Genomic DNA, 26601 nt, shown 5'->3' on the forward strand with positions numbered 1-26601 from the left:
TAGAGACAGGGTTTCACCATCTTGGCCAGGCTGGGCTTGAACTCCTGACCTCGTGATCCACCTACCTCGGCCTCCCAAAGTGTTGGGATTACAGGCATGAGCCACTGCGCCCAGCCAAGTCATCACTTTTTAAAAGGTAATGTTTATTTAAGATAATCTCATATAATTTTTTAAAATCACACATTTTCTGTTTTTACAGAATTTTAAAGAAAGTTTTAATTATAGAAAAATTACTTTCTGATTTGTTATTATAAGATCCAGGTCCTTTCTTCAAACAAAATGTTATTGAGAGCCCCCGTATCTTGAACAGACAAAAGAGTAGCTGTGTTGGTTAATGTTTGAGGGAGACATCAGGAACCTCACTCCCTTGGGACCTCCTCATCTCCTGTGGTGGTTTCTAAAATAACATGTACCTCACAACACAGCTAGAAAAAGAATGATATCTAGATAATTCAAAATAAAGCAAAAACAGTTACTCATTCCTGAGAGAATTAAGTTCTTAAAAGTTAAAATGTTTCAGAAATTGGTCTGATTATCTATATCTTTATCTCATTATAATGATACACATTTAACATTTACCTTTGAATAGCACTATGCATGGTGCTGAATAAAACACATTAAACAAATATTGTTTCAATCTTATTGATGCCTATGTGTCATCAAGAGAATATATAATGGTATGTCAGAGTCTCACATGTATGTGCAAAACTAAGTCATCATCAGACTCACACTTCGGGCTTAATACTTTCAGACCACTTTTTCTATATATTATCATGTTTAAACCTCAAAGATAATTTGTGAGACAACTAGGGAAAGCAGATAGGCAAACGAAGGTACACTGAGTCTGACATTCTTGGCATTGGGTCTAGCAGCCCTGGCCCTCTTTGGAGCATTTTTGCCATAAAGTGATTCTCTCTCCTGATGAGCTCAGAAAACAACCACCCCCTGCCCAATGGCTTAGGTACTGCCCTGTCTGTCAGTTCCTGAAAGAGCAAACTCTGGGAAGACTGGTTTCTCATTGGCATTCTAGTGGTTTGTTTAGAGTATATAATTTAGATTGGTTGCTGCTAATATGGGGCACTATGCATGCTCTTCAGATACCTGACATAGCAAGCGAAGAGTGTGCTGAAATTGGTAGTAGGTTATTCTGCAGTTCTGGGCAGCTTCTTTCCTGTAGAGTTTTGGAGCACATCTCTGAAAGTGGGTGGGTCTGGTGCCTGCACACCTCCGTGGTTCCTTTTCCTGAGCTCCAGCTGTGGCTCTCTGTCAGAGAAGCACATTTTTCTGCAGAAAACTAGAATGGCTTCCCCCATCTCTCACAGACTGTCCCAAGTCTAGAAAAGAATTGAGTTCCTCTTCTATTAGTCAAATAAAAGGGAAGAGAATGTTTGTCTTCCTTTCCTTTCTGTAGTGTTAAGAAAATAAACGAACTTAATGATTCTAAATTATCAGTGAGCTTAATGCTGTACTATAGACCAAAGATTACCTTTTAAAAAAGTCCTTTGAGGTGAAATATTTTGTATATATAACACATAGATGCACATATAAACACACACATATAGAATCTCAATATTTTAACACTTCTTTGGGTAGTTTTACTAACTCACTAACCTTGAGGAAAAAGTTAAGAAATTGAAAGTGTTTTCTTCAAAGGTTGAGGTTTAACAATAAAAGGTGTTACTTTGATAACTAAAAGGAACTTTATTATCTTCTTCCTAAAATAAACCAATGCCTATTCTGAAAATGGCACTTGCAATTACAATTTGCCATTATCAAAGCTACCACTGAGGTAGAGGCATTAACTAAAACAAATACCACTTATTTATTGGCAGTTACCTCGAGAGAGACGCATACACCATCTTCTAGGAGAGCACAGTCAATCAAATTAACTTCAGGTAAAGCTGTAGCATGTCTAGTCCTTTGACAGATATTAAAGGTGGTCGTAAAAGAAACATAAACCATAGGCTGTGCTCCAAAGGCATGTTGGCCAGCTAACATTAACACAATCAAATACAGTTGTCATACTAAACATATAGTTACACAGTGGGTTGTATGGTATGACAGATTGTGAATGACAGGTGAGGTCAGAAAAAGAAGGAATCAAGAAAGGCAGGAAGTTACAGAATATTTCATGCAAAAGAGGAGACTTATGCCAGTCTCTGTTGGAGGGATAGCATACAATCCAATCATGAGAGGCCAGTTATTAGCCAATTGCTTCCCAACTTAGGCTAACCAGTGGGGTTAAGGAGCCCCAAGTATAAACAGCTGTTTTTCTAAATAGAGCTTCTAAACAGCTTCTGAAGGAGGCCATGTCGTCCCAGTGCTGTTTGACATGGCCTGCTTCAGAAGCTGAATACCTTTTTAGGCCTCACGCAGAAACTAGTACGGTTCATGAAAACCCGAGATACTCTGCCAGCTTCTTGAGAAAGCAGTGTTGTCCCACTTTTCTGAGCTTCAGTGATTCATACATTTTGATAAGACAGCACGTTCTGGGGTTAAGTACATTTACCTTTTCAAAATATACTCCCATGAAGTATCATGGTTCAGAATTACACACTTACAAAGTTAAATGGCATAAAACTACTTTGTAAAAAGTGCCTACACTCTAAAAGGTGATTTAAAGGTTTATGACATCTTAATTCAAGTGAATACTGAATCAGTAGGATTATAGAGCAGGCGCTCTAAGTTAGGGAATCTGGAGTCAGTCTCTCCTTTGCTTATGTGCAATGTGGACCCAGGGATTTCTCCATTTTTCTGTCAGAATTTTTAACGTGGTAAAATGGCTATTATTATATGGAATGATATTTCCTAAGCTCTGACACATACTCTTTCTCCAAATCACAGGGTTTATGAAACAAAGACACACACACACACACACACACACACACAGATATATGTATACACACATATATACAGGTAATATACAGATATATTTTTTCTAATTTATTCAACAGTCAAATAATTACAATATACTAACCACATTAGAACTGGATTTTTTTGAAGTATATTCTGGTTAATATTCTGAACAAACATGGAGATGTAGTTAGTTTGCTTCGTAGGATACATGGAAGAGGCAGTTAATGTGGTAGAAAGAGCCTTTGGAAAGAGACCTGGGTTCACTGTCAACATTGTTACAGGAGGCACTCTGTATCCACAATTCTGCATCCTCTGATTTGACCAAACATGGATAGAGAATATTTGAAAAAAAAAAGAGCACCACAATAAAAAAGAACAATACATCAATAAAAAATAACACAAATAAAAACCCAACACACTATAATAACTATACAGCATTTACATTGTATTAAGTATTATAAGTAATTTAAATGATTACTTATAATACCTGATTTAAAGTATATGTATATGAATATATGTGTAGGATTCCTGCAAATACTATGCCGTTCTATAAAAAGGACTTGAGTGCCATGGATTTCGGTATCCTCCTAGAACCAATCCCCCATGGCTACTGAGGGATAACTATATTTACGGTCTGTTTGGTCTTGTATAAATTACTTAACCTCCCCAGGCCTCAGTTGTTATATAATTAAAAATTTATTATAATACTACAACCTCACCACATTGGTTAAAGAAGGGGATCTTTGAGTGATTGCCACATGCAAGTCACTGTGACAGGCATTTCACACATTTAATACTCCTTCAGTGACTAGAAAGCACCAAGCACAATGCCTGATACATAGTAATGACTTAGTACAAATTAATCCCCTGTGGGCTTTAAAAATTATTTCATTTCCAACTTCTAAGTACAGGAAAATATAGACTGTTTTGCTCTAAATAGGTAAAAGCTAAATGATCTTAAAATTTGAGATCATTTATGCCACAAGGAGCCAAGTATAATTGTACTTTAGTGTCTGCTTGACTGAAATAACTTCTTAAAAATCCGAACCCAACATAGGTTGTGTTTTTTTGGGCGGTGCCATTTTGGGTGCAAATCAGAAGCAGCTGCAGCCCTTACTTAAAATTTAAATATAGTATTGGCTCTATAGGACCTAAGAGTAGAATTTATTAGCTTTTTGCTTTTCCTCAGGTGTGAAAGTTGGGCTTATGATTTTGATAACTACCAGTTAAATTTTTTTCTCATAAAAATCATTTTACAAATTCTTGATACATTTCCCCAGGTATTGGGCCTAGCTTCTTGCATATTTATAGAATGGATGGACATTCCCTGCTGTCTTTTTGTTGTTGTCAAGGAAACCCCCAGTTCTCTACACAGGGATTACATTCTTCTTTCTTAATAGCTCTTAGATCGTTCATTTGTGCAACGAATAAAAAATGTATTCACAGGTCCAGACAGTGTTCAGAACTTTTTTGGTGGGTGAGGGGCGTAGCTAAGGGAAGAGACATGCCTAGTGAGAGGAGCAATAGGAATAAAAGAAAAGGAAAAAGAAATGCTTGCTGAGGTTCCATCTTAATGAGGTAAAGCTGAAAAATTTATGCTTTAAAAAAGACATTGCCTATTTTTGTCACTTTAGAAAATGTATAACATTACTTTTCATTGAGGCCAGTGTTTCATGTACAAAAATATTAGTTATTAAGTGGCTTCGTTAAGAGAATAGCTCCAAGAATGGGGCCCAGGTTGGTGAGGCTGGGATGGACGAGGGAGTGGTGATGCGTTTTAGTAGAAACTATTTTTTCATTTCTATTGAAGTATTTGAATTTTTTTTACAACCTAATTGAGGTGATATAAAATATAAAAATATTCCTTCATCCTGGGGCATCATGTGGATATCTGAGAACTCATTTGATTACATTAAAAATGGTGTTCCTTAGGAAGAGAGTGCCAGTATTTAGACTTTTTGAGTGTGAATCAGGAGGGAAACACACATCCATTGACAAGAAGATGGATATAATTATTTTTAAAAAGAGTGATTTGATCCTTTGGAGGAAAATAAATTCTGGTGGACCTTCTAAGTAACTGCTAGAATGATTGGGTAATGTATACAGCTTTTGATTCTCCATAAATAACCTAAGTATTAAAAAGGAGATTTTAAACTAGAAGGAAGGAATCTCTGGAGTGAGAGGAAAAGTTTAATTGTATTTCAGTATCTATGTCTATGAAAAGTTGATATACAGTGTCACTGTGGTATACCCAAACTTGTTTATACACGTGTATAACCAGTACACAGTAAGTACCATGAGTGGTTTTTAGTGATTTTATCTTTTTACCTTGTAGTACAGTCTCGCTGGTGTCTCACAAGGGTAGTTTACTTACTTTGGCCATATGCTTTACATAGTAGGTTTCTGGAGGTTTTGTTTTTTCTAAGATGAGAAAGGGAAAAGGTAATGTATATTTCTGGAGAGTATATTGGAATATAGTATAATCATCATTTTCGCTATGCTGCACTTCGGGACGGCTGTCTATTGTATTTTTTAAATAGGAAAACAAAATCTTTTTGTTACACATTAAAATAAAATGCATTTTAATAAAGAAATATGATCCTAATATATCTCCACTGAGTAGACTGGTGTACATTTACATTTAATTAAAAGCTCTTAAACTTAAATTGTAAAATTCCCCAAAGAGAACATGAACTTTAACCAGCTGCCTATGCATCTTAGCAACTATGTTTTGTGTCTGGTAACAGTATGACTGGAAGACTTGTGCTCTGTCTACAAAACTTTGTTATGAAGTACTTAAAAATACTTGGTGAATAATTTGAGGTCAGCTAGCAATAAAGCTTTGTGTGAAATGTCATTAAAAAAAGCCTATTAACCATGGTACTGTTATATTCAAGTCAAGCTGTTAAAATACATTCATATAAACATAGAGAAGATTATGCATACACTCTGTAGAGTTCTGTGGTTTGACTCTTGAAATCCAAATAAAAATTATATTGCCTTTTGAGTAAAATTCTAGAATACAGCAGTCTTTTATAAGACTAAGAGCTTCATCTAAGAGCTTGGAATGTCAATTACATCATTGGGTTGCTCTGTTCCTACGAAATAGAGCAGATCACCATTTCGGAATGAGATACCTCCTCTCACAGTAGCACAGGTGTACCCCCCATCCCCTTACTATACATCACAAAGAAACTTTTCTGGTTTGCAATAATCTCTGTGGAGATTCTCTAATAACGTGTGTGGTGGGTGGAGGTGGTGACAGGAAATGGGGATGAAGAGGTAATTTCAGAGGAAGAATAAACTAAGAGGGGGCAAGTAGGATTTGGTGAGATGCAAAGGGTTAGTGACAAATATTTGGGTGACAGGGCAGGGAAAAATTTATCTGCATATATTAATAGCAGATAGGTTTTATACCCCACCTCTCCCTGCTATGAGATGTTAAAAGTATGGGAAGAAATAAACTATACTGACAGAATAAAATTTAGATTGTATGTATAGGAAATGTCAGCAGAAAATTTTAACTTGAAAGCCCTAGGTAATTAACATTTCTCTCTCCTTCAAACTGATATTAAGAAATCCAGCCAGGTGCAGTGGTACACACCTGTAATCCCAGCACTTTGGGAGGCTGAGGCAGGAGGATTGCTCAAACTCAAGAGTTTGAGGCTGCCTGTAATGGTACCCCTGCACTCTAGCCTGGGTGACAGATCAACACCCTGTCTAAAAAAAAATTCAATAAGACCATTTGAAGTTGTCACGACTTATTTAAAGAATAATAGTAGTTGCTTAATTGTGAGACTATTACTTTCAGAAAAAGGAAACAAAATAATTTCAACTCCCATTTTGCATATTTTTTGAAATTAAAGAATTCCCATTTAGTAGACAATTTTTTTTCTGGGGATCTAATATACAACATTAAGACTGTAGTTAATAAAATTGCATTGTATTAGAGATTTTGTTAAAAAAGTAAATTTCAGTTGCTCTTCTCACAAAAAGATGGTATATATGTTAATCTGCTTCCTTTTACCATCTCTATATATCCCATAACATCATATTGTAAACCTCAAATACACAATAGAGTTTATTTTAGAAAAAGAAAATTTCTATCATACTTATTAAACGAGCATATTATTTTATTTATATGTAGATTTTCTTCTCAATTACTTAATTTATTTTGATGTGCTGCCAGCTTCATGATGAGAAACATAAGATGAAACTGCATAATACGTTTCTGTTTTCTATCATTTTGAAGGCAAGTCAGATCAAATAGTTGCGAGGTGGGTGGAGAAAGGAATCCTAATCTAAATTTAATGATTGGTATATTTGCAATAAGTACATTCCGAAAGTTTCCCATTAAAATAGGAGAAAAGGGTTTAGTAAGGCCAGTTCTCTAACTTACTGGCAGGAACATTTGTTTCAGAGAGAGAGAGGAAGGGGGCAAGGAGAGACTTGGAAAGTATACTAGGTCTCTCTGAAGTTGACAAGAGAGTGTTTGCCCTAGGGTCTGATACATAACAGGTACTCAGTAAATTTTGAGAAATCAATGAGCATCTGAAGAGATATTACATTCAGGGCAGCATGCATGGTTGTGGTGGTAGTGAATTTAATTTTTTGTGCAAAAACCAATATGAAGCAATGCTGTGTTTGTGAAATGTATGCGAAGATTCTGTCTCTGAAATGCTTATACTGCTGCGGTGATTGAAACATTATCATATTTATTTAGGTTAGAAAATGGAATTTACTACATCTGAGTTGGGTTTTTGGTGAGAAATTCTGAGATGATAGTCTAAAATGGCAAGGAAGTCCTTATAGCTCTATGAGCAATTGGAAGTGTTAGAGTTCTTGATCTGAGAGAAATATGACCTAAAAGGATATTATGCTTTGTTAATTGGAGCTAAAATCAGAAACTATAAAGTGAATGCCATGGTCTTTAGTAGAATTAAGTATTCTTAATATGAGTTGATAGTTAGCTAAATTATTATATAGTACTGATTTACAATTAGAGTTCTTCTTCATTTTCTTTCCCGGGGGGAAAAAAATATTTCAGTGAGCATTATGACCATCCATCAGTTTCTTACCATATTGACATGTGACATGTTGGCATGCCTTTGTGTCTTCTTTCTCTGCTTTTCTCCACCCCACTTTTTTTGGAGCCACCAACATACTTGACAGAACTTCCATCTGTAATTACTCAAGAAGATCATGAGATATGTTTGTATCAGCCTTATTTTTTTGAAGTAAAGAATTTACTTAGAAACTCAAGTAAGTCTATAATAGCAATGAGTGTTTTTACCCTATTCTTGGCCTAGGAGTTTGTAAATATACAATATTAATCAGATATTTCCTTATTTATCCTTGTGTTTTGCTGGAGAAACCTAGCTGAATGGCTCGTTTTAACTTCATTATTTACAAAAGGGTACAAAATATGGTAGAGGTTCTTTATATGCTTGACACTGACCCATGTTTCTTATTTAAAATCTTTTCTCTGTATTTAAATGAAAGTTTTGGTGTCACCAAACAGGGTAAGTAAGAATTTAGTGTACCTGTGTCTAATATTTCTTAATCATGAATTCTAGTTTTATTTAAGTTAATGAAGCAAAATAAAAGAGTTGCTTGCATGTAAAATGATACTATGAGCAGTTTAAGATATGCAAATTTTTAAACTCCAGTTAAATCCCATGAAGTTGTACTGAATAGTTTAACTGAGTCTGGCTTAATTCAACTATGTTCAAATAGTTTTACCAATGAGAGACTGCTGGCTTGGATAAAATTATTGATGTGAATATTTCAAGAGATTCTTTTGTACAGAAGGCATTTTAAATGCTTCCGCTCATATAAACATTTTCTTCACATTCTTTTTTCATAGCACAAAGTTTACTTTCAATGCAAACTGAATTAAGAGGATGCTATCATCTGAATATTTTATGGTGTCCTATTTTAAAACGTATACACCATGGGTACTATATATAAGATCCAAGTAACAACTTTAGTGACCTAATATTGAAGAAACCTAGTCTTTTTAATTACATATATTTTTAAATAACAAGGCATTTAATCATTTTCCTGCACTTGGCAATTAGTAACAATTGCAACATCTGTGTCAGAAATAATCTGTATTCATTTTATGTTTTTATAATACACTAGAGTTACATATTTATCTCGCTTCTCTTTGTGGTAGAAATATTTTCTCATTTATTTGCATACCCATATGCTGTAGTTTATGAAGTTGAAAAGCTGAATGTATAGAATGGAATAGAATGGAGAGATAAGAAATGAACTGTAGTGTGTAAAATTTCAATAGGAAGGGTGTTTAGTTAGGATAAGAATAACCCAGTCCTACACAGAAGTATTTTAGTGAAATAATTTAGTGAAGATGTGGTGGGATACAAGAGAGAGTTTTCTTTCTTGTTTCTATTAGAATAAAAGGGATAAATGTGTATGTCTTATCATTACATAAAAGTCTTATTGTCTGGATTTTTTAATTTAAAAAAAATTCAAGGACCTTCTGTGGAATTTGTCTTGGTAGTTTCTACACTACTATATTAGTCTTGATTCATAAAATAGATTAGAATATAAGCAACACTGATTCCTCTTCAACAGGGTTTTTTCTTCTCTGATGAAACAGCAAATGCTAGATATTGTTTCTTCTATACATAGAAGGAAATAGCTTCTTGCAACAGGAACAATTCAGGAGAAAACAGTTGTTTTCTCCCCCTTAGATGATAGGATGGGAAGCAGGGTTGGCTCCGTCATAATGATTTCTCCTAAACGCTTCTCAGGTTCGGCCTATGCATGTGTGTTATAGACTGGGGATAGTTTGAAAACTAATTCTGCAATATTATTCCTGTGGGCAAGGTGGTGAGTGGTGTGTAGTTCTTTGTCTTCTTTATGGGTCAATATATCCACAGGCACATTTTCGTACTGCCTTGTCACTAAAAGTAAGGCAGCTGCAGTGGCAGGACCCTGTTCTAGGACAGTTGAACGCCTCTATGATGAGGCCTCAGAATTTTCTCTTTCCTAGTGCCCAAGACAAGGAGCTTTGCTGATGTATTTCTGATAGCAGAAAAGGCCATTGAGCTTAGTGGTTGGTACCATATGGCAATTTACAATCTAGGAAATATTCTGATGATATATACTTTTCGAAGAATGCTAGTTAGAATATTTAGATAGGACTCCTGAACTTTCTTTGAGAAGATGTTAATAACAAGAACTAAAATTGACCTAATCTGGGTCACATCCCGGGAAGGATAAAGGTCTATAGGTGTGGAAGGCTCTTTCTGGTCCTTTCAGTGAGCTATTTCCAATAGAGCCCTTCTATCCAGAGCTTCCCACTCTTGTGCATGGGATGTGGTTAAGCTCTTGTCTCAGTGCCACAGTAGGTAGAGGATGCCATTGCAATGTGAAAGGGCTATAAATAAAGCTCTGTTGTTTTTCCATAAAACAATCTGCTCTAGAACAGATTATGAAGGGGCCAGAAGGAATCTCTTCTCATTTTCTTATTGAATAGAGAGTGTATAAATTATTCCCTTACATAAGGGACAATTACTTTTTCTATATAGATGATGTATAGAAATAGATCTATAGAAAAAGTAATTAATTCTATATGATATGGCCTTAATTTTTAATTTTTAAATTGTTTTTATATGAAATAGTCTTAATTTTACTCTTTTTGCAGTTCACACAAAGATGAATTCCTGCACTTCAAGATTACATTGTATATGTGATTCCTTGCTTCATTTTAAGGACTATGTTGTTTTCTTAAATGTGTTGACGAGTCTTTATAACCTGTTTTAATAATGTTAAATTGAATTCATTTTTCTTATTGTTAATACAAAAACAGTAAATTTGAAGACTGAGAGCCATATAAGAGGGTGATTGCACTTATTATGAAAAGATTTGAATCCTTCTTTGTGTGTGTGAGTGTGACCAGCCTTGCTATCAATTTCTTCTGTCATACACTGCCAAATTTTCTATTTAAGTATTGTGAAAACTCTGTTTTTTTCAGGTCGAATGAGTGATTTGAGTGTAATTGGTCATCCAATAGATTCAGAATCTAAAGAAGATGAACCTTGTAGTGAAGAAACAGATCCAGTGCATGATCTAATGGCTGAAATTTTACCTGAATTCCCTGACATAATTGAAATAGACCTATACCACAGTGAAGAAAATGAAGAAGAAGAAGAAGAGTGTGCAAATGCTACTGATGTGACAACCACCCCATCTGTGCAGTACATAAATGGGAAGCATCTCGTTACCACTGTGCCCAAGGACCCAGAAGCTGCAGAAGCTAGGCGTGGCCAGTTTGAAAGTGTTGCACCTTCTCAAAATTTCTCGGACAGCTCTGAAAGTGATACTCATCCATTTGTAACAGCCAAAATGGAATTGTCTACTGCTGTGCAACCTAATGAATCTACAGAAACAACCGAATCTCTTGAAATTACATGGAAGCCTGAGACTTACCCTGAAACATCAGAACATTTTTCAGGTGGTGAGCCTGATGTTTTCCCCACAGTCCCATTCCATGAGGAATTTGAAAGTGGAACAGCCAAAAAGGGGGCAGAATCAGTCACAGAGAGAGATACTGAAGTTGGTCATCAGGCACATGATCATACTGAACCTGTAACTCTGTTTCCTGAAGAGTCTTCAGGAGAGATTGCCATTGACCAAGAATCTCAGAAAATAGCCTTTGCAAGGGCTACAGAAGTAACATTTGGTGAAGAGGTAGAAAAGAGTACTTCTGTCACATACACTCCCACTATAGTTCCAAGTTCTGCATCAGCATATGTTTCAGAGGAAGAAACAGTTACCCTAATAGGAAATCCTTGGCCAGATGACCTGTTGTCTACCAAAGAAAGCTGGGTAGAAGCAACTCCTAGACAAGTTGTAGAGCTCTCAGGGAGTTCTTCAATTCCAATTACAGAAGGCTCTGGAGAAGCAGAAGCAGATGAAGATACAATGTTCACCATGGTAACTGATTTATCACAGAGAAATACTACTGATACACTCATTACTTTAGACACTAGCAGGATAATCACAGAAAGCTTTTTTGAGGTTCCCGCAACCACCATTTATCCAGTTTCTGAACAACCTTCTGCAAAAGTGGTGCCTACCAAGTTTGTAAGTAAAACAGACACTTCTGAGTGGATTTCCAGTACCTCTGTTGAGGAAAAGAAAAGGAAGGAGGAGATGGGAACTACAGGTACGGCTTCTACAGTTGAGGTATATTCACCTACACAGAGATCGGATCAATTAATTTTACCCTCTGAATTAGAAAGTCCAAATGTAGCTACATCTAGTGATTCAGGTACCAGGAAAAGTTTTATGTCCTTGACAACACCAACACAGTCTGAAAGGGAAATGACAGATTCTACGCCTGTCTTTACAGAAACAAATACATTAGAAAATTTGGGGGCACAGACCACTGAGCACAGCAGTATCCATCAACCTGGGGTTCAGGAAGGGCTGTCCACTCTCCCACGTAGTCCTGCCTCTGTCTTTATGGAGCAGGGCTCTGGAGAAGCTGCTGCTGACCCAGAAACCACCACTGTTTCTTCATTTTCATTAAATTTAGAGTATGAAATTCAAGCCAAAAAGGAAGCAGCTGGCACTTCGTCTCCACATGTGGAAACTACGTTCTCCACTGAGCCAACAGGACTGGTTTTGAGTACAGTAATGGACAGAGAAGTTGCTGAAAATATAAGCCAAACATCCAGGGAAATAGTGATTTCAGAGCGATTAGGAGAACCAAATTATGGGGCAGAAATAAGGGGCTTTTCCACAGGTTTTCCTTTGGAGGAAGATTTCAGTGGTGACTTTAGAGAATACTCAACAGTGTCTCATCCCATAGCAAAAGAAGAAATGGTAATGATGGAAGGCTCTGGAGATGCAGCATTTAGGGATACGCAGACTTTACCATCTACAGTACCTACTTCAGTTCACATCAGTCACATATCTGACTCAGAAGGACCCAGTAGCACCATGGTCAGCACTTCAGCCTTCCCCTGGGAAGAGTTTACATCCTCAGCTGAGGGCTCAGGTGAGCAACTGGTCACAGTCAGCAGCTCTGTTGTTCCAGTGCTTCCCAGTGCTGTGGGAAAGTTTTCTGGTACAGCTTCCTCCATTATTGACGAAGGATTGGGAGAAGTGGGTACTGTCAATGAAATTGATAGAAGATCCACCATTTTACCAACAGCAGAAGTGGAAGGTACAAAAGCTCCAGTAGAGAAGGAGGAAGTAAAGGTCCATGGCACAATTTCAACAAACTTTCCCCAAACTATGGAGCCAGCCAAATTATGGTCTAGGCAAGAAGTCAACCCTGTAAGACAAGAAATTGAAAGTGAAACAACATCAGAGGAACAAATTCAAGAAGAAAAGTCATTCGAATCCCCCCAAAACTCTCCTGCAACAGAACAAACAATCTTTGATTCACAGACATTTACTGAAACTGAACTCAAAACCACAGATTATTCTATACTAACAACAAAGAAAACTTACAGTGATGATAAAGAAATGAAGGAGGAAGACACTTCTTTAGTTAACATGTCTACTCCAGATCCAGATGCAAATGGCTTGGAATCTTACACAACTCTCCCTGAAGCTACTGAAAAGTCACATTTTTTCTTAGCTACTGCATTAGTAACTGAATCTATACCAGCTGAACATGTAGTCACAGATTCACCAATCAAAAAGGAAGAAAGTACAAAACATTTTCCCAAAGGCATGAGACCGACAATTCAAGAGTCAGATACTGAGCTCTTATTCTCTGGACTGGGATCAGGAGAAGAAGTTTTACCTACTCTACCAACAGAGTCAGTGAATTTTACTGAAGTGGAACAAATCAATAACACATTATATCCCCACACTTCTCAAGTGGAAAGTACCTCAAGTGACAAAACTGAAGACTCTAACAGAATGGAAAATGTGGCAAAAGAAGTTGGACCACTCGTATCTCAAACAGACATCTTTGAAGGTAGTGGGTCAGTAACCAGCACAACCTTAATAGAAATTTTAAGTGACACTGGAGTAGAAGGACCCACGGTGGCACCTCTCCCTTTCTCCACGGACATCGGACATCTTCAAAATCAGACTCTTAGGTGGGCAGAAGAAATCCAGACTAGCAGACCACAAACCATAACTGAACAAGACTCTAACAAGAATTCTTCAACAGCAGAAATTAACGAAACAACCACCTCGTCCACTGATTTTCTGGCTAGAGCTTATGGTTTTGAAATGGCCAAAGAATTTGTTACATCAGCACCAAAACCATCTGACTTGTATTATGAACCTTCTGGAGAAGGATCTGGAGAAGTGGATATTGTTGATTCATTTCACACTTCTGCAACTACTCAGGCAACCAGACAAGAAAGCAGCACCACATTTTTTTCTGATGGGTCCCTGGAAAAACATCCTGAGGTGCCAAGTGCTAAAGCTGTTACTGCTGATGGATTCCCAACAGTTTCAGTGATGCTGCCTCTTCATTCAGAGCAGAACAAAATCTCCCCTGGTCCAACTAGCACACTGTCAAATACAGTGTCATATGAGAGGTCCACAGATGGTAGTTTCCAAGACCGTTTCAGGGAATTTGAGGATTCCACCTTAAAACCTAACAGAAAAAAACCCACTGAAAATATTATCATAGACCTGGACAAAGAGGACAAGGATTTAATATTGACAATTACAGAGAGTACCATCCTTGAAATTCTACCTGAGCTGACATCGGATAAAAATACTATCATAGATATTGATCATACTAAACCTGTATATGAAGACATTCTTGGAATGCAAACAGATATAGATCCAGAGGTACCATCAGAACCACATGACAGTAATGATGAAAGTAAAGATGACAGCACTCAAGTTCAAGAGACCTATGAGGCAGCTGTCAACCTTTCTTTAACTGAGGAAACATTTGAGGGCTCTGGTGATGTTCTGGCTAGCTACACTCAGGCAACACATGATGAATCAATGACTTATGAAGATAGAAGCCAACTAGGTCACATGGGCTTTAACTTCACAACTGGGATCCCTGCTCCTAGCACAGAAACAGAATTAGACATTTTACTTCCAACGGCAACATCCCTGCCAATTCCTCATAAGTCTGCCACAGTTATTGCAGAGATTGAAGGAATAAAAGCTGAAGCAAAAGCCCTGGATGACATGTTTGAATCAAGCACTTTGTCTGATGGTCAAGCTATTGCAGACCAAAGTGAAATAATACCAACATTGGGCCAATTTGAAAGGACTCAGGAGTATGAAGACAAAAAACATGCTGGTCCTTCTTTTCAGCCAGAATTCTCTTCAGGAGCTGAGGAGGCATTAGTAGATCATACTCCCTATCTAAGTATTGCTACTACCCACCTTATGGATCAGAGTTTAACAGAGGTGCCTAATGTGATGGAAGGATCCAATCCCCCATATTACACTGATACAACATTAGCAGTTTCAGCATTTGCAAAGTTGCCTTCTCAGACACCATCATCTCCTCTCACTCTCTACTCAGGCAGTGAAGCCTCTGGACACACAGAGATCCCCCAGCCCAGTGCTCTGCCAGGAATAGATGTCAGCTCATCTGTAATGTCTCCACAGGATTCTTTTAAGGAAATTCATGTAAATATTGAAGCGACTTTCAAACCATCAAGTGAGGAATACCTTCACGTAACTAAGCCTCCCTCTTTATCTCCTGACACAAAATTAGAACCTTCAGAAGATGATGGTAAACCTGAGTCATTAGAAGAAACAGAAGCTTCTCCCACAGAACTTATTGCTGTGGAAGGAACTGAGATTCCCCAAGATTTCCAAAACAAAACTGATGGTCAAGTTTCTGGAGAAGCAATCAAGATGTTTTCCACCATTAAAACACCTGAGGCTGGAACTGTTATTACAACTGCCGATGAAATTAAGTTAGAAGGTGCTACACAGTGGCCACACTCTACTTCTGCTTCTGCCACCTATGGGGTCGAGGCAGGTGTGGTGCCTTGGCTGAGTCCACAGACTTCTGAGAGGCCCACGCTTTCTTCTTCTCCAGAAATAAACCCTGAAACTCAAGCAGCTTTAATCAGAGGGCAGGATTCCACAACAGCAGGATCAGAACAGCAAGTGGCAGCGAGAATTCTTGATTCCAATAATCAGGCAACAGTAACCCCTGTGGAATTTAATACTGAGGTTGCAACACCACCATTTTCCCTTCTGGAGACTTCTAATGAAACAGATTTCCTGATTGGCATTAATGAAGAGTCAGTGGAAGGCACGGCAATCTATTTACCAGGTAAGATCACAACATTGATAAATCTGTTTCCAAACCTGGGAACAGTCCCTTGGTGCTAACATTTATATGTATATAATTTTTATTGTGATGTTAAATCAATGGAGATTTTCATATTATTCACATAACAGCAGGCCAGGCCACAGTATTGAGTTCATAATGAGATGAAGTAACAGTAAGTATAGATTAATTTTGGACTTTACAAGTAGACTTTGTACTTTTCTGGGTTTTAGAAATAATATACAATTACAACATGGAAAAGATGAAATTATTAATGTTATAAAAATTCAATTTGTTTTTACTCACAACTAGAGTATTGCTTAGTCATATGTCTCATAGTTATACATCTTAGGTTTAAAAGTAGAAAAAAAGCCCTATTTTTAAAAACCCTCCCATTGATGGATGCTATTGGTGCAGTATCAAAATCTGTCAGGCCTTTAACATTTGAGAGTAGTACATAGCTTTAATAATTATTTCAGAGTTTGTGCAGTATCAATATCAGCTCATACTTACATGCAATGTCCTTGTTTAAGACAGTCTACATAATGCATCAAACACAGTGCCTACCAGTAGTGAGTAGTCATTTATTATATAAACATACTGCCTGTTGAGAGAAGTTTTCTGTGTATTTACTGAATGCATGGAAAGCATGAATTTGATACTGATTCATATAAGCCATCTCTTCTGATTGTCACGAAAAGGCTATAAAAGCCCTGTGTGAAAGGGTAAGAGGTGAAGGTTCAGAGAGGTTCAGTAACTTGCCCAAGGTGGCACAGCCACATTGTGGTAAAAGTAGGATTTGAACCCAGCTTAGCTCCACTCTGAAGTCCATAGTCTTTTCACTGCTCTTTGCTGGTTTCAGTATAATATAAAAATAAACAATTGATATTGAATAATATATGAACCAGGAATCTTGGGATATTTACTTTGTAGAATTTATTTTCCTCTTAATCTAGCCTGAGAATGTTAAGAAATCAGATCTAATGGTGTTTTCCCATAATGTTATTATTTAAATTAACAATGTCAGTGGAATCCGCAAATAGACATCACCACCTAGCTGCTACCTGGAAAAAGAGAAAGAAAAATCAGTATTTTAATGTCTGTCTTGGTTGAAAATACATGTTTTATTTTAATTAATATGTTCTATGCCATGACTATTGTTAAAATTATTCTTCTGATCATATCAATATTACCTTTTGTGCCACCAATGCTTTATTTTGATGTGCTTCAGAAAGAGTACAGTTTTTAATAAATGGCTTGAAATATTTTGAGGAAAATTGATCAAAGGTAGTTGACATTGGGTTTTTTGTTATCACTGTGTGTTAAATCTGTAAATGATAATCTGGGAATTTGGCTAATATTTATTGTTTTTAATTTAGTTTAACATACTTCAGTTTGTTAAAAATATGATGTAAAAATAACTGGTAATAACTAAGTACCTATAGAGTTAAGTTTGATGAATGAGAAATACGTACCAATTATCCAGTTTACAATATTTACCAAGATTTATAGTTTGCATCTTCATTGCAAAACAAATGGTCACTTTAGCTTAATTCAGTAAACAGCAGCTCATATGGGATTACCTGGTCTATCTGTTGCAGATTCAACTTTCAGAGGTTAACAGGAACTGTTTAGGGGAGAATAACATTCATAAAAACAGAAGTTTCCTGTTAATTGGAACGACTTCCAGTTCACAGGAAGACTCACTCACTCAGTCCCTGTTTCATGGTCTCAGCATGGTGTCTAGTGTCAGTGGTGGGAATAGTAATAGTACTTCTTCACATTTGTGTGGCACATCACAGTCTGATAAAGCACTTTCACCTAGTGTCATTTGGATTCAGCACAAAGGGCAGCATGTGGCTATGGCGTGTGTTAACTGCAGCCTTGTCATCCTGGCAGCGTACTTGTACTTTAAAATTCAGAAAGCTAAAATTGTTAGGGAGATTTCAAATAGTTTTGGAACTATAGGAAAAAGTGTCTTAGAAAACTCGGGGGAGTTTTTGGAGAAGTTGATGTACTCATCTGAATTAACCTAATTTTAACGTGAATCCCAAACACGGGAATGTGTACCTATCCAGGTTTATAGTCATTCAGAATTTACTTAACACTCAGAAAGTTTGAGTTTGACTTTCTGGTGTGGGGAAGTCTCAGTTATCTTTTATAGCAGTACCTTGTTTATCCTGATATTCTTTAAGCTAATGTTTCATAAGAAGTTAGATATCTTTCTTCTTTTATGTGTAATTATTTCAGGGTTTCAGGACTTAAGATTCTTGAAAATATGGGTGTATTCCATAGATAATCTATTTTGTTTCAATTATTTTGTAAAACTTTCAACTCTCATTTGGATCTTTGAAGATTTAGAAATCTAAGCAAGTCTGAAACAATATACAAAGAATAAGTATAAACTCAATGAAAATATACTTATCTAAGCAATATTGCAATATAAAATATATGCTTCAAGTGGTGTAAAAGTGTTTGCACTTAGAAAATATATTTAAACTGTTTGTCCTCATAAATTTATGTCTTCGGCCTTCATATTTATCTCCCAGGAGTGTCGGTTTTATTTGCATTTTAATAAGAAAATTATAATAAAAACTTGGGGTTTCATTTTAGGTGAGGTTTTTGTATTTGGGTTTGTTTTTCTACGGTAGAGTTTAATCCATGTGTTGCTTTTCTTCAAGTATAGTTTAAAGGAGTACATTTGGAACGTGTTTTTGGAAAAAGCATATTAATGTAGCAGAAGAGACTTCAGTGCACACTTTCGAAGAAAAACAGTTTCTGAGCATTAAGTGGTAAAAGGCAATAATAATTCAAATGATGATAACAAGCCAACCTGCTAAAAAGAATGCATGTTCTGTGTATCCAGCCATTTCACATGAACTAACCCCATTTAAAAGAATACATTTTCCATTCACTGTGCACATATGTGTAATCATTTTTGACTAAAATCAATTGCCATTATCATGCCAACTAAATCTGCAGTAGAATATATTAGTTGCCAGATACAGTACAAAAAATATCATTTAAGAGTAATCATGACTGAATCCCAGAAATGAATAGATGCAATTTGTAACAATTAGTTATAATGCCAAGAAACACTCCAGAGAGTAAAGTTAATGTTAATTTTTATATGTAGTAACTCTAAATTGCTATGGTAAAGCCTATAATATGGTAGCAATATGGTAGCAATATGCTAAAATACACGGAAACATTAGAGATGAGCCTAATTGCTTTTCTTACTTTCCTGAATATGGTAGGACCTGATCGTTGCAAAATGAACCCGTGCCTTAACGGAGGCACCTGTTATCCTACTGAAACTTCCTATGTATGCACCTGTGTGCCAGGATACAGTGGAGACCAATGTGAACTTGGTAAGGTGGTACTTGGCTGAAAGGGTGCAGTTCTTTCGCAGAAGATATATTGGGGGAGAATTTATGTTGTCGAGTCAATCAGAGATTTCAGAGAAACCCATATGAAGATTAATTATATGTTAAATGAAGTTAAAATCTGAGGGTAATTAACTAGGGGCTGGAAAATGGGTACAGATATTCAGTGAATTCTGTTAACATACCCAAGACTCAGTGAGGCCTGCTGAGTCTTGTGTTTTTTACAGGTAGAATTTACAAATGTAAAGATGCATAAATATTAACAAAAATGTACATCTATCCTCCAAATCTGCATATAAATAAAAATCAATTTCAGTATAAAAATCTTTTTAGAAAGCTAGACTTAAAAATTGCGAAAATAATAAAAATTAGAGTGCCTTGTCCTTAGTTTTGGGATAATTTTTCTTCTCATTTGGAATGGGAAAAACCCTTCCCTGACTCCCAGCACCCAGCCCAACGTGCCTCTGCCTCAGGGAGCTGTGCAATTGCTGTTCTCTGCCTCTCTTTTGGTTCCAAGGAATATAATTGACTCTCACACTCCCATATTCTTATTTAGGCATCCTTCTCTTTAAAGAAAAAAAAAAAGGCACCAGTGTTGATTTGGCTACATATAGACCTCACTTCTGAGAAAAGAATGATGAAATATGTTGTCCAGATGTTCCTTTTAGAGATATCATGAAGGCTTGCTTAATTTCCTTACAATGATTGAGTAAAGAAAGCTCACCAATAACACTTTAAATTATACATAAATATTGGGATACAATCCCAACATTCATATTAAAAGAGTACTTAAAAAAAAAAAGTCAATGAGGCCGGCGCGGTGGTTCAAGCCTATAACCCCAGCACTTTGGGAAGGCGAGGTGGGCGAATTGCTTGATCCTAGAAGTTTGAGACCAGCCTGGGCAACATGGCAGAACCTCACCTCTGCAAAAAAAAAAAAAAAAAAAAAATTAACCGTGCCTGTAGTCCCAACTACTTGGGAGGCTGAGGTGGAAAGATTGCTTGAGCCCAGAAGGTCAAGGCTGCAGTGAGCTGTGTTCACGCTACCACACTCCAGGCTGGGTGACAAAGTGTCTGGCACTCAGCAAGTACCATAAACATGTTTGGTATTATTACTATATAATATCATCGTTACTAAGACCATTTCTTTAGGTAAGAATACATTATATGACCAAGAAATTTAACTTGCTTTGTATATTCATTTAAAAGTATTCTTAAACATTAAATTTTTAGTGTAATTGCAAAATGCTATGGAAATAAAGTCACTAATTTCATCAGGGGAGATCATATGTAGAAAGATTAGAATCTGCATAGAAAGATTTTATTTGACATAGATTTTAAAGTTGGGAAGATTTGACAGGTGGTGGAGGGAGATATGGACACAACAAATAAAAGCACAGAGGCCAAAAACTACAGAAGGCATTTGAATGACAGCCTCGATCCAGGTATGCCTACTTAGGGGTTTGGGAGAGGGAGACGTACTGGGAGACAGTACCAGAAGGCAGGTTGGGTCTAGAAAGCCCTGACAGTCTAAGAAGGTCCTGAGTTCAGGGTACTGAATAGTGTTACTTCACACTCTAGTCAAGTGATTCTGAGACCTTAGCATGCATCAGAGGGCTAGTAAAACAGATTGTTGTCTCCACCTCAAAGTATGTGATTCAGTAGATTTGGGGTGGAATTGGAATTGTGGATTTTTAACATTCTTAGGTGATGCTGATGTTGTGGTCCAGGGAGGTCACGTTGAAGACTGCTGCCCTGGGCAATTGGGATCCATGCAATGTTTGGAAGTAAAAGAATAAAATTATCATGACTGTGTCTAAAAAATATGACATTTAGCAGAGTGATGGATATATTGGAGAGGAAAGGGCCCAGGGATGGTGAGGCCAGTTAGATACTTTGAGTAGTCCATGTGTGAGGTAATCAGAGAATGAGCCGTGATTGGAGGTGGGAAGGCTGCGGGTGTTAATTCTTCATTCGTTTTAGGGCTTATCTGATTCATTTATTAGCAATGGAGACAATGACCCTACTCTGAATACCTTTGACATTTTCTTAGGGTTGCCAAATTTAGGAAATAACAATTCAGGATGGCCACTTATATTTGAGTTTCGAGTAAAAAAGGAATAACTTTATAGTATAGGTTTGCCCTAAATGTAGCATGGACATACTTATGCTAACAAATTATACTTTTTTAAAAATCTGAAATTCAAATTTAATTGGCTGTCTTGTATGTTATCTTGCAACCTCACACTAAATGGAATTCTTTGATACTTTTTGAAAGTATTTTGTGAGCTTTTACTATTTTGTTTCAGATTTTGATGAATGTCACTCTAATCCCTGTCGTAATGGAGCCACTTGTGTTGATGGTTTCAACACATTCAGGTGCCTCTGCCTTCCAAGTTATGTTGGTGCACTTTGTGAGCAAGGTAAGAGCTATTGCAACATTTGTGTGATGAACATTATTGATTTTTTTTAGCAATTTTGGCCTCAATGCATAATCTTTCCTGCAGTGGAAATTCACATTTCCTTAGGTTTCCTTATTCAGGGATAGCTCAAAACATCTGAATCATAGTGTTGACTTGATTATCGTTGTTTAGCTGATAGATTGGAATTGCAGGCAGGCAAACTGAGCTGAATTTAAAGACATCCAGCCAATAAAAGGAATATTATCATATATATTTTTCTTGGGGACAAACTAAGCACTGACCTTTCTGTGGCTCATGTACGAAGGAGTACTGAATTCAATGTTAGCTGTTTTTATTTTCTCCTCCTAAGCACTTGAGACTCAATGGACTTATTTTTCATCGTCAATCATATCTGGAGAATGAGTTGATATAGTTGTTAGAATACGTTTGCCTTGGCACATGCTAAGTAGAAGATATTGTGAATCTGCTCACAGGAAATTTTCCTACTAAAGAAGGATTGACTTTTTCTGAATGAAAGAAAGCCCTATGTTCATGATGGCTTGAATCTCATGATCCCTGTAATTTGCATTTTATGGCCAACCTGAGAGTGTATTTTAGGTGGTTAATGGGAGCATTTCTTGGTCCATCAATAAGAAACAGATTGCATGTTAAGCACACTCAGCTTTGGAATGTTGATTTCCTCTACTTAAATTCGTACAGTGGTTTGGCTTTGATAAAAGTGTTCAGTGCCAAACTTCCATTCCACCAGACAAACTGAAAATGCATTAGACACTCAGGCACATTGGTCTGGTCCCACATTCTGCTTCATGGTGTTAATTTGGATGTCACTGCAATGAATGCAAATCCAAAAGGAGCATGTATTGAATTGCCGTTCCAAGTGGATGGATGATGGCTACATTTTTAGGTGTTGGTTTTTTTTCTTTTTTTATTGCATAGGGTAAATCTGTTTGTTTTAGATTTTGAATATAAAGATAGAACAAGCAAGATCCTCTTCTTAAAGTAAAAACATTAGAAAGATGGCATTTGTTGAAGAAAACAAAAGCCTGAGACAGTTGAGACATTCCAATATGTTAAACATGATTCTGGCTTCTGTTAGTTCCAAGTACAAGAAGCAATTCAAAAAATCATTTGCTCAACGTGCATTTATTGGGCACTTACGGTCTTCCAGGCACTGTTCTGGGTATTAGAGATAGAAATATGAACAAAACAAAGTCTCTGATCCTGGTGACTTAGCATAACTCTTGGCAGAGAATAAAATTTAATTCTTTACAGACTAACAAATGCATCCTGGCACATTATTTCATTTGGTTGGCATAGCATTTCTATGCATTAAATGGGCTAGAAATTAAGGCTCAGAGAAAAAAAGTGATGTGTTTAATGTCACACAGCTAGTAAATCGTACAATGGGAAAAGTGAACCTAAATGGCTTAACTCTACAGCCCAAGTTTCTCTGAATATCTTCACACTTCTAAAGTAACTCTCAAAGATAGACACTTTATTTGTATGTTTATCTGATGGATTGAGTGGTAACAGATTTTTGGAAGGGACTTTGGTGCCATTGACCTTTTCTTTTTCTTTTCAAAAGAATATTGAAAGTAAAAAGTGTTAATTAATTTTATTTCTGGTGCCACCTGTCTTTCAGGTACTTTTTATCGTATTTTCAAGCAAGTTTGATTTTCATGCACATTTTTTGCTGAGAAACATCGATCTCAGTCTGTTTACGCAGTGCAGCTGTGCTCCTGTGATTTATTGCCAGGATACTGAAAGATTTTTTTCTCCTCTTTTCAGGTTGCCTAAGAACAAATGTTTTCTTCATTAACAGCAGCTTTGTTGTCTAAACAATTTTCTATCCAAAGTTTGGTGATGACCGTGTCGGTGTTCCTTCAGCTGACGTTTTCTGTTCTCTGCACTAGTAACTTCCCAAGTCACAGTTACTCTGAAATAGGGGACACATTTTGGTGCAATAATTACAGATACAAAATCTAGAAAGGGCTATTGGAATGGTAGAGAGGCAGTTCTGGCTGCACAAACTGCCCTAGCCAAAGTCAGTGATACAGCTTGCCTAGTGAGAAGTGTAGAGGATGGGCACTTTCTTAGGACTTGACAGCTATATGTCAGAGATGTTGAAAACATTACCTGTACAGCATCAAAAGAATAAATTTTTGGTGAAATTGTTTGTGATAGTTTCACCTTCTATGTTCATGAACAGGAGCTGTGCACACTACAAATCTGGGTTTGTATTGTAACCCATTGAAACAACCTATTTTTTTGTAACCTCTTTAAAACCTATAGGAGTTTTAAAGCATAAGATGTCTTTCCATACATCGAATGATTTTTAAGCAAATGTCATCCACAAGCGTTGCCTTTTAATAAATAAAAAGAGTTTCACATAATTTTTAGGTAAGGTTGAAAAAACAAATAGACTATTTCTATGAATAGTATCTCCTATCAAAATAGCATCCTGGGAGATGCAGCTTGACACATGATCCTTCATTACATATTTGTTGAATTCATGAACAATAAAATTTAAGTGGCCAGGCATGGTGGCTCACATCTGTAATCCCAGCACTTTGGGAGGCCAAGGCGGGTGGATCACCTGAGGTCAGAAGTTCGAGACCAGCCTGGCCAACATGGCGAAACCCCATCTCTACTAAAAGTACAAAAATTAGCCGGGTGTGGTGGTGGGTGCCTATAATCTCAGCTAATCAGGAGGCAGAGGCAGGAGAATAGCTTGAACCTGGGAGGCAGAGGTTGCAGTGAGCACAGATCATGCCACTGCACTCCAGCCTGGGTGACAAGAGCGAGACTCCATCTCAAAAAAAAAAAAAAGTGAATCAATGTGGATAGTTGGCTTTATTTCTTTTTACACAAAAACCACTCTAAGTGGTTTTTGCAGATGTATTTATAATCATTGGGAAGCTATGATTTAGATAGTACAAATAAATACATTTTCCCAGTTTGGTTTTAACAGAAACTCTGTCTCTATTTTTTGGACCTGTGTTCTGATAGGAATGTATGCATCTGCTAACTGAGACAGGCATTGTTAGTAGTGAAGTGGTCACACATCTAAATTTTGTGATCATCTGGGTTTTCTTGTTTAGGAGGAAAAATACTTAATGATAAACTATTTAGAAGACAAAAAGGGGCTGGGTGCGATAGCTCACGCCTATAATCCCAGCACTCTGGGAGGCCAAGGCAGGTGGATCACCTGAGGTCAGGTGTTCGAGACCAGCCTGGGCAACATGGTGAAACCCCATCTCCACCAAAAAATACAAAAATTAGCCAGGCATGGTGGTGCACGCCTGTAGTCCCAGCTACTAGAGAGGCTGAGGCAGGAGACTCGCTTGAACCCGGGAGGCGGAGGTTGCAGTGAGCCAAGATCATGCCACTGCACTCCAGCCTGGGTGACAAAGTGAGACTCCACCACAAAAAAAATAAAAAATAAAAAAGACAAAAAAGGGGAAACCAAACTAAAACCAATTGGGTTAATAGCAGATAAAAAAGGAGATGTAGAAAAGTTTTTTCTGATGTATTATTCAAGAGGTTAAGATCCTCCAGAATTTTATATCATGTATCTTAAATTAAATGATAATGTCCATGGTTAAGGAAAGTTATGCCATTATAAATCACATTATTTACTTTGGCAGTAAGAATGTTCTAAAAAATTTTTTGATTCTCCTCCTCTGTAAACTAACCCCCTCACATAGGAAGAGCTGTGTTCTTCCTAACCCCTCTCACCTTACCTCTAAATTCTTACAAATGAACTTCCCCAAAGCGGAAATACTTCATCCAAGTAGCCAAAATTTGCTTCATTTTGAGGCACTGAGTGCTACTTTTATACCAAACCATCTAGCTGTGTCTTGAGTCCTTTCCTATGAGACTTGGTGATCTCCAAACAACACTTTAATAAACGCAAAACTTCCAGTGCACATTACTCAAAAGAATTAGTCAGCTGGCTGCAACTAAACAACAGGCCTGATAGACTAAACTGAAATAAATACTGCTCTCAGATAAGCTGCATCTGTTGTGTGAGTATGGTTTTAATCACTGAAGCCAGGAAAGAAATGAAATCTTTCAGAATTCATACTTTCCCACAGTTATAGAAAGAGGAGTAACAGGAATGAGTCAAGAGACAATCTGAGTTTCAATTTGGCCACCAAAACTAACATATAAAGCAAACATTTATTTAATTTAGTAGGGTTCTGTTTTCTTCTATTAATCAGCAAATTTGGGTGGGGGGAGATACTTATTAGGTCATCTGGAAGGTTTTGTTGGTGCCTGAAATTCTATAAACTTTGCAGTTTTGTTAGTTTTTACACGTAACTACTTCAGTATAATTGTGGGGTGTATTTTGTGAAAGTCAACCCCACCTGTGGATGAGCAATTCTGTGGGAAGATTGCCAATGAAGAATACAGTACTATGAACAAGGCTACTTTCTTGTGGAACTGTGTAAAAATCGGCAACCCAGAAAGTGCAGCTGAGACTGCCAGTATAAAATTTAGATATATTTGAAAAATATTTTTGTCCCACTGGAATATCAGTTATAGTGTGCTTATTGTGAAACACACACACACACACACACACACACACACACGTATATGACCTGGTGGAATGGGGGAGTGAGTTAAATAATTTAGTTTATTTCATTTTTAATAAACTTAAAATCTTGATGCA

General features: G+C 36.9%; 1 protein-coding gene across 2 annotated transcripts in view; it reads left to right on the forward strand.

The window, feature by feature from the left end:
* VCAN (versican) overlaps nt 1-26601 on the forward strand; it is a 110100-nt gene that overhangs the window by 53932 nt on the left and 29567 nt on the right. For both annotated transcript variants that reach the window (XM_054488660.2, XM_063664952.1), the window contains 3 exons: nt 10862-16120; nt 19375-19488; nt 21813-21926. In XM_054488660.2, the coding sequence (XP_054344635.1) occupies nt 10862-16120; nt 19375-19488; nt 21813-21926 (5487 nt within the window). The remainder of the gene's footprint in view (nt 1-10861; nt 16121-19374; nt 19489-21812; nt 21927-26601) is intronic.

The sequence above is a fragment of the Pongo pygmaeus genome, chromosome 4 (genome assembly GCF_028885625.2).
Source record: "Pongo pygmaeus isolate AG05252 chromosome 4, NHGRI_mPonPyg2-v2.0_pri, whole genome shotgun sequence".
NCBI classification, from domain to species: Eukaryota; Metazoa; Chordata; class Mammalia; order Primates; family Hominidae; genus Pongo; species Pongo pygmaeus.